This window comes from Palaemon carinicauda, chromosome 33, assembly GCF_036898095.1.
Source record: "Palaemon carinicauda isolate YSFRI2023 chromosome 33, ASM3689809v2, whole genome shotgun sequence".
NCBI lineage: Eukaryota > Metazoa > Arthropoda > Malacostraca > Decapoda > Palaemonidae > Palaemon > Palaemon carinicauda.
The window spans coordinates 13,335,807-13,345,659 of record NC_090757.1 but is presented as its reverse complement, the minus strand read 5'-3'; the positions used below and the strand labels follow the sequence as shown (position 1 = coordinate 13,345,659).

Here is a 9,853-nt window from a genome sequence, read left to right as displayed (position 1 = left end):
GTTTTACTTGACAAAGATCTATATATTTTTATCTTTAAGTACACTCACTGTACAATTATGCAGTATATAAAATAGAGCATTTGTGCCATAGAAATAGAAAGTCTACATTTGAGTGAGGGAGCTATTATATATATATATATATATATGTGTGTGTGTGTGTGTGTGTGTGTGAAGAATATATATATATATATATATATGAATATAAAAACGTTATATATTTATAGTTTTGAACGGTAAACATTCATTTTGCATACAATACCATACAGTATCTAGCATAGCTTTTATATTCATATATAGCAACCATTTAACCTACAACTAAAACCTCCTATCTATTAATATCTGTCTCGTTGGTCTACATTTCTTCAAGGCTGACCTACATTATAAAAGGAAAGGATTATCTGCCCCTAGACTTGGAAACAGTTCCTCAGTCCCTAAACTTAGAAACAGTTCCTCAGTTCCTAGACTTAGAAACAGTTCGTCAGTCCTTGACTTGAAAACAGATCGTCAGTCCCTAGACTTAGAAACATTTCGTCAATCCCTAGACTTAGAAACAGTTCGTCAGTCCCTAGACTTAGAAACAGTTCGTCAATCCCTAGACTTAGAAACAGTTCGTCAATCCCTAGACTTAGAAACAGTTCGTCAGTCCCTAGACTTAGAAACAACTCATCTGTCCTTAGACTTAAAAACAGTTCGTCAGTGCTTAGACTTGAAACAAATTTATGCATTCCCATCCAACCCGCAGATTCTTTCCATAAAAATATGGATGAGAAAAAAAAAGGAGTCGCAATATATTTATCTGTATAAGAGGATAAAGGTCTTAATTTGTAAATCTGCTCAAATTCTTCAACCGTCTGTATGTTGTTATTATTATGATTATCATTATTATTATTATTATTATTATTATTATTATTATTATTATTATTATTATTATTATTAGCTAAGCTACAACCCTAGTTGGAAAATCAGGATGCTATAAACCCAAGGGATCCGAAAAGGGAAAAATAGCCCAGTGAGGATAGTAAATAAAGAAATAAATAAGCTATATGAGAAATATTGAATAATTGATATGAAATGTTTTAAGATCTGTAACAACATTAAAATAGATCTGTTATATATAAACTATAAGAAGACATGTCAGTCTGTTCAACATAAAAACATTCGCTGTAAGTTTGAGATTCTGAAGTTCCACCGATCCAACTGCCTGATTAGAAAGATCATTCCACAATCTGATCACAGCTGGAATAAAACGTCTAGAATACAGTGTAGTATTGAGCCTTATGATGGAGAAGGCATGACTGTTGGAATTAAATTATATTCAGATAGCTACTGTACTGTATTTGTTCAGTGGCTACTTTCCTCTTGTTTAGGGTAGAAGAAACTATCTATGGCAAGCTGCTGTTCTAGGAGAAGGACACTCGAAAGTCAAACCATTGTTCTCTAGTCTTGAGTAGTGCCATAGCCTCTGTACCATGGCATTCCACTGTCTTGGGTTAGAGTTCTCTTGCTTGATGGTACACTCGTTCACACTATTCTATCTTATTTCTTTTTCTCTTGTTTTGTTCACGTTTTTATAGTTTATATAGGAAATATTTATTTTAATGTTATTATTGTTCTTAAACTTCCTGTAGCTTTTCCTTATTTCCTTTCCTCACTGGGCTATTTTCCCTATTGGAGCCCCCTGGTGTTATAGCATCCTGCTTTTCCAACTAGGGTTGTAGCTTAGCAAGTAATGATAATAATAATGATAATGACAGTCTTTTTCATAGACTCCCAAGACAGACTAGTTCATCAAACTTTCAACTTTGCTCCACAAGGCACTATAAGAATTGTAAGACCCAGGCCTACATGGTTGAGGATTATGAAGCTTGAAGTGGGAGATGATGAATGGAGAAGTATTGATTTAAAAGCTCAAGATAGAGACGACTGATGAATTCTAACAGAGGCCCTTTGCGTCAACAGACATTCGCCGTTTCTCTGTTACACCAAATTGAATTTGTTTATAAACAACCGTATGTATACTACCGCCATGGAGAAAGAAAGACCTTCGCTATAGTCTTTGATATTGTGGCTTCAATCGATCTTAATTTTGAGGTTGGTGCCAGGCCTCTAATTCACTTCTAAGACTTGCCATCTAATTAATGTTCAAAGAACCGTGCTAGCAAGATACGCAGACGTTTGCAAGACTGGATTAATGTATACCAAATAACCTTCATATTGTAGTTTCATTATTATTACTAGCTAAGTTACAACTCTTGTTGGAAAAGCAGGATGCTATAAGCCGAAGGGCTCCAACAGGGAAAAAATAGCCCAGTGAGGAAAGGAATTAATGCAATAAATAAATCATGTTATCATTATTGTTATTATTATTACCTGCTAAGCTACATACAACCCTAGTTGGAAAAGCATGATGCTATAAGCCAAGGGCTCCAACAGGAAAATATAGGCCAGTGAGAAAAGGAAACAAGGAAGTAAATAAATCATATTATTATTATTATTATTATTATTATTATTATTATTATTATTACTTGCTAAGTTACAACCCTAGTTGAAAAAGCATGATGGTATAAGCCCAAGGTCTCCACAAGGGAAAAATAGGCCAGTGAGGAACTGAAAAAAGGAAATAAAATACAAGAGAAAGTAATAACAATCAAAAGAAAATATTTTAAGATTATTAACAACATTGAATTAGATCTATCATATATAAACTATAAAAACTTTATTAAAGACAAGAGGAAGATAAATAAGATAGCAGTTATGTCCTAGAAATCTACTATTGTTCAATCTTCATTTTGACCACACACACACACACACACACATATATATATATATATATATACATATATATATATATATATATATAAATATATATATATATATATATATATAGACAGACAGACGGACAAAAAATTACAGTTATATGTTTTCATTTAGATTAATTGAAGACGAAAGTTTTGATAATAAAGTTTATAATTTTTTTGCAGTAGCCAGTAGCTTATAATTCTCCTTTATCCCTCACCTCAACCCTCTTATTCTTCCTTATTCATTTCCATGTTTTCTTTCCTCACTGAGCTATTGTTCCCTGTATGAGCCCTTGGGCTTTCTAGCATCCTGCTTTTCCAATTAGGGTTGTAACTTACCTAGTTTTCTATCATGTTTGTTCATATTTTGCATTCTTCAAATTCTATTAATTTGCACTTTCTGTCACGGAGTCCTGAACCGAAGAAGTCGGCTTGCTTACACTCTTGATGATGATAATAATAATAATTATTATTATTCTTATTATTATTATTGTTGTTGTTGTTGTTGTACTATTACTAATAATATAATGATAATAATAATAATAATAATAATAATAATAATAATAATAATAATAATACAATAGTGACTTTATGCTATTGTTTGTAATGGTGATAAAAAAATTTATAACTATAACCGACATTGCTATTAGAACTTAACAAATGAAGTTGTCCCCAGTTAAGTTAAGTTGTGACTTATAACTTGCATGTTGATTTGGGCTTCATTAGCCAAGCGCTGGAGCCTGTAAGGCATTTCAGCCTCTAAGTACCTGGTAACAAATGTGTAAATTTTGGAGACATTCGAAACTGGAATTTTTTTTTTCTTTAATTTTTTTTTATGAAAATTGAGACAAGTTTGATGAATTACAGAAATGAGACATTCGCTAAACTCGCAAGAATAGTTTTATTCATAAACATGATTTATCTTTGTACCTAATTTTATTTTGTTAATTTAATATCTTTTCACATAGAGGCCTTGAATTTAAAAGGGTACGAGGGGTATAGGCCTTGGGTTTAATATTTTGCGACCAATTAATTTTTTACTATTTTTTTCACATAAAGACATTGGATTTCAAAGGGTACGAGGTATATTGGCCTTAGGTTTAATATTTTGCGACCAATTATCATATTAATTAACATTTGTTTTCACATGAAAACCTTAGATTTCAAAGGGACGAGATGTATAAGCCTTAGGTTTAATATGTTGCGACCCATTATCTTGTTAATTAATATTTTTCTTTTACATAGAGCCCTTAGATTTCAAAGGGCACAAGGTGTATAGGCCTTGGGTTTAATATTTTGCCATCAATCGTTAATTTTTAAGTACATGAACAAAAAAAACTTACATGGAAACTGTCAAGCACACATTACTGGTATAACCTAATATTCTCAATAATGTTTAGGTTCTTTTGTTTCAAATGTTTTAAATTCTCGGTGGAATGATTTAAGTCATAGTCACGACTGAGACTTGAGAAACTATTACAAGCTAATACGCATCCCTTTACGAACCTGTAAATACACACAGCGTATTATTATTATTATTATTATTATTATTATTATTATTATTATTATTATTATTATTATTATTGTTGTTGTTGTTGTTGTTGTTGTTGTTACTAGCTAAGCTACAATTCTAGTTGGAAAAGCAAGATGCTATAAGCCCAAGGCCTCCATCTGGGAAAAATAGCCCAGTGATGAAATGAAATAAGGAAATAAATAAACGATATAAGAGGTAATGAACAATTAAAATTAAGTATTTTAAAAACATCAACAACATTAAAACATATAATTTATAACTATAAAAAGACTTATGTCAGCTTGTTCAGTCTGGTATTTTATAAGTATTAATTATTGACCGAAGATATGTGGTATATTACACTGTAAACTCAATAAGAAATGCTTACTGGATTCTGTCTTCAAAACACCATATTGAAGATGTGCGATATTATATCTTCACTTCACCGCCCATACAATACACCCGTCTTCACACCCTGAATGAAACTCGAGATCTTGTCATTCAATACACTTAATACAACTGTCACAATCGATTTGAAGAGAGGAATAAAACGTATTCCTGGTTTTGATATAAAAATTGTCGCGCGCTGAGGAAACAAAGTCTCAATGAAGCCACTCACCTCTCCATCCATCATAACCTGTTGAGTTTCGTCGATTCTCTTCATCTCTCCTCAATAGTTTCTCGTCTTTCTGCTCGTCATTTCGAAGGCCGGCGTTTCGGCTACGCTTATTTCTCTAATTTGGCTACGAGACACATTGAAATAACACCATACGAGACCTTTTTTGGAGACAGTTTCATTAAGCTCCTCGCCTCCCATATGTTGCTGAAGGTTGGTGGGAGAGCACCGGGAGTGATACAGCTGATGCTATTGGCTGGCGGGGTCGCTGTGAATGGATCTTCCTGGGCGAAATGAAACGGCGGCTCCTATTGGTCGACACCCGCGTAACGATCCAGTGTTGGTTGACGAATTTTTTCTAATAATGCTATTTTCTTGCAGCGATTCGCTTTTGGGAACTTGGTCTTCTTATTAATCTAAAGAATTGCACGGTGAGATGAATGGGTGAAAGACTAGAATCGCTTGAAAAGTATTAAGTCGTATTTTGATGCATTTTTTGTTTCCGTCAACCATTTCTTCTCAGGTGCGACATGCCTGTTGCTTTGACTGACCTCCTTCCGCTATCACCTCAAGTTCTTTTCCCCTCTTCTTCCTCTCTCTTCTTTGCATCTATTATCACAGTTGTATCTATATTTTCCCTTACTAGAACGTTTATTTAATTCTGTAATTGTTAGGGAAAAGACAAGCAGAGGCCTATTACTATAACATTTTCGTACGTCGTATAAAATATTAGTGTTGCCATATTAGTAGTTTTAACATATATTTACCTTTGTTTATAGCTAATTACTTTACCACGTTTCTAAACCTTGACCTATTTCATCTTCTTTAAGATATTTCACGTCCTACTTCGCTGTTTCTTTCCTCTGGCACCCGACCTTCGTTCCCAACAGCCCTACTTCCATCCCAACAAACCTTCCCGCTCTCTACAACCCCTCCCTACCCCAGTGGCAGTGCACCCCCATCCAACCCCCAAACTCCTGGCCAACTCCATCTCTCTCTAAACGTGTGGGTGGAGGAACGGAATTAAATTGACGCTGTATCCAATTTACTGATGCCGTGGACAGCGAGGGCCCAAGAACGTTGTCTAGTACCAGAAGGTCTTTCTTTGTCGCATTTCATTTTACAATGGCTTTATATATCAGTTGGACTCCTAGGTTATGTTCTTGGGTTAGATTCTCTTGCTTGAGGGTACACTCGGGCACACCATTCTATCTTATTTCTCTTCCTCTTGTTTTGGTCAAGTTTTTATAGTTTATGTAGGAAATATTTATTTTAATATTGTTGCTGTTCTTGAGATATTTCATTTTCCTTGTTTCCTTTCCTCACTGGGCTATTTTCCCAGTTGGAGCTCCTTGGGCATAAGCATCCTGCTATTCCAACTAGGGTATTTTAATTGTTCATAACTTCTCTTGTAGTTTATTTATTTTCTTTCCTCGTTGGGCTCTTTTATTCCCTTTGGAGCCATTATTATTATTATTATTATTATTATTATTATTATTATTATTAGAAGCTAAGTTATAACCTTAGTTGGAAAAGCTGGATGGTATAACCCCAAGGGCTCCAACTGGGAAAAATGTCCCAGTGAGGAAAGGAAAAAAGGAATTAGATAGACTATAAGGGAAGTAATGAACAATTAGAATAGAATATCTTGACAACAGTGACAATATTAAAATAAATCTTTCATATATAAACTATAGATACTTGAAAAAAAAAACAAGAGGAAGAGAAGTAAGATGAAATAGTGTGACTGAACGTTATTATGGCATCTTGCTTTCCAAACTAGGGTTGTAGCTTAGCTAATAATAATAATAATAATAATAATAATAATAATAATAATAATAATAATAATAATAGTAGTAGTAGTAATTTGGAGGTTTCACATATTTCCATTTAAAAAGTATTTAAGGATTGTGGTGGCCTATGTGGGAACGTCTCTGACTGGTGATCGCCAGACTGGGGTTGGATTCCCGCTCAAACTCGTAAGTTCCTTTGGTCGTTGCAACCTCACTGTCCTTGTGAGCGTAGGAAGGGGGGTTTGGGTTAGCCTATAGGTCTATCTGCTGAGTCATCAGCAGCCATTGCCTGACCCTCCTTGGTCCTAGCTTGGGTGGAGAGGGCCCTTGGGCGCTGAATATATGTATATATGGTCAGTCTGTAGGACATTGTGTTGCTTGCTAGGGCAATGTCACTGTCTCTAGCCTCTGCCATTCATGAGTAACATTTAAACCTTTATTATTATTATTATTATTATTATTATTATTATTATTATTATTATTATTATTATTTGCTGAACTACAACCCTAGTTGGAAAACCAGCATGCTATAAGCCCAGGGACCCGAACAAGGAAAATGGCCCAGTGAAGAAACGAAACAAGGAAAAGTAAAATCTTTTCAGAACAGTAACAACACCAAAATAGACAACGCAATTTACAGCATCAAGACGGAGACAATTAAACTCTTATATATCATTTGATCCCGTGTTTGACTTACCTCCAGGCTTCGAACCCCGGTCACTAGCAATCGATGGATTTCTGTTACGTAGTTGGGGTGATCAAATTAGACCGACGGTTTCTTCAGACATGCTTGCTTGCTTTCGAATATTGGGAAACCGAGCTTAGTTATTGGATCTCTCGCTGGATACCGTTTGACCTCAATAGATTTGACACTATAAAATTTTTAGGGTGCTTCACCAAATATGAGAAATGGGAGCGAGAATTGTCAAATGATAATGCTCTCTCTCTCTCTCTCTCTCTCTCTCTCTATATATATATATATATACATACAGTATATATATATATATATATATACACTGTGTATAATACATATATATAATATATATATATTTATATATATTATATATATATATATATTATATATATATATATATATATATATTATATATATATATATATATGGGTATAGTTATGAATATATATCCCATTAATTCATTATTATTGGCTTTAAATCATATAAGTAATGAAAATTTGATTGAAACTAGTTCAGGGAAATTTTTGGAAAAAAAAAAATAGTGTTTAGTGTGAATTACTTTAAGCATCAAATTTGTTAAACTTTGGATTGAAAGATAGAAAACAAAAAACTCTCCAACCATTCAGATTATTACCTCCGCCAACGAAGTTGGAAGGAGGTTATGTTTTACCCCATGTTTGTGCGTTTGTTCGTTTTGTGAACACAATTTTAATCGTAGAGTAATGAAATTTGCAGGGATCAACTGTTATGTAAAAAGCTGGAAACTATTATATTTTGGAAGGTCAAGGTCACGGTCAAGCAAAATGTCCAATTCACGAGGCTCAATACTATGCAGTACTCTAGAAGTTTTATTCCAGCTGTGACCAAGTTGTGGAATGATCTTCCTAATCGGGTGGTTGAATTAGTAGAACTTCAAAAGTTCAAAGTTGGAGCAAATGCTTTTTTGTTGACCAGGCGGACATAGTCTTTTTATAGTTTATTTATGACATATTTGCTTTTGATGTTGTTGATAGTTTATTATATGACATGTCTGTTTTGACGTTGTTTCTTATTTTAGAATGATTTATTGTTAATTTGTTCTCTTCATTTATTTATTTCCTTATTTCCTTCCCTCACTGGGCTATTTTTCCCTGTTGGAGCCCCTGGGCTTATAGCATCTTGCTTTTCCAACTAGGGTTGTAGCTTGGATAGTAATAATAATAATAATAATACTTATTCAAACTCAGTTCATATTTGAGTGTATGAAAATCCTCGCCTATTAATACATGTTAAGTCAAGGTCAAGGTCTAGCAAAAGGTCGAGAAATAATCTGCCGCGGCGGAGGTCTGCGTTCAACTGAGTGTCCCTCTAGTTTGACATGTTAATGAGCTGTAGTTTAGACAAATATATAAGAAATTAAAAGTCAATATTTTAAAATAATGAATAGGAAAATCAAAATAGATTATAAGAGAATTCTGTATCATTGACACATGGCATTAGAAAGTTTATATTTTACGAAAAGATGTATGTTTGACTTATTAAGAAATAATAAATATAAGAAAAATAGTTGCAAATAAATTTCTGACTCACAAGTGAAAATTCAAGACTTTTGCATGGTGCAAACTGATTAAGAAGTTGTATATTTATTTATAATTTTTTTGTTTATCTAAACGAAAATACAGCGTAGCCACCTGATACAAATTTGGACTCTTTCTTTAACAGCTTATTTAAACAATTTTCAACTGAATTGAAAAATAATTTTTTTTCTTTGAATAATGAATTAAACCATTGACCCTTTTACCCCCGCCATAAGGTTAAATTTCGAGCACATTTTGCTATATATTTTTTTTAAATTGCTCTAACAGCCTTAATTTTTGTCGCAGAGAGGTCAGGTTGGTCTCATTCTTTCGGAAAAGGCCTGAAGTTTATCTTTAAGTTATCAAAAACATGCAAAAACATGTAAATAACAGTGTTTTGCAAGAACGTACCGGTACGTCCTTTGGGGGGCGATTGAGATCTTTAAATATTCATAAATTTTCACTCATAAGTAAAAACTATTATATTGAATTATAAATGTATTCCACCAATGTACATTTATCGATAAAGAATGAATTAAACCATTATTTTTTTAGACATTAAATTTTGTTTTTTTCATGAGTATAAACAATTATATCAAACTTTAAATACATTCCACTAATGTCGAATTATCTACCCGGGTATAAACATTATGAATTACTTGAATGATAAACAATCTCTAATTATTATGATTATCTCCCAGACATTACAAAATATTAAAAAAAAAAAAACATTGAAATCTTTAAATATTCACATTTGTCTTTATGAGTAAAAATTATATTAAATTATAAATATATTCCACCAATATACAATTATCGATAAAGAGTTAAACCAATAATTTGTTTAAATATTCATAAGTTTTTGTCCGTAGGTATAAACTATATT

The 9,853-nt window shown here is 33.0% G+C and overlaps 1 protein-coding gene across 1 annotated transcript in view; it reads right to left on the bottom strand.

Moving 5' to 3' along the window:
• LOC137626073 (synaptotagmin-17-like) overlaps positions 1-5,208 on the bottom strand; it is a 34,073-nt gene extending 28,865 nt beyond the window's left edge. The window contains exon 1 of the mRNA XM_068357160.1: positions 4,931-5,208. Within this exon, the coding sequence (XP_068213261.1) occupies positions 4,931-4,975 (45 nt within the window). The 5' untranslated portion in view covers positions 4,976-5,208. The remainder of the gene's footprint in view (positions 1-4,930) is intronic.
• Between the last annotated feature and the right edge of the window lie 4,645 nt (positions 5,209-9,853).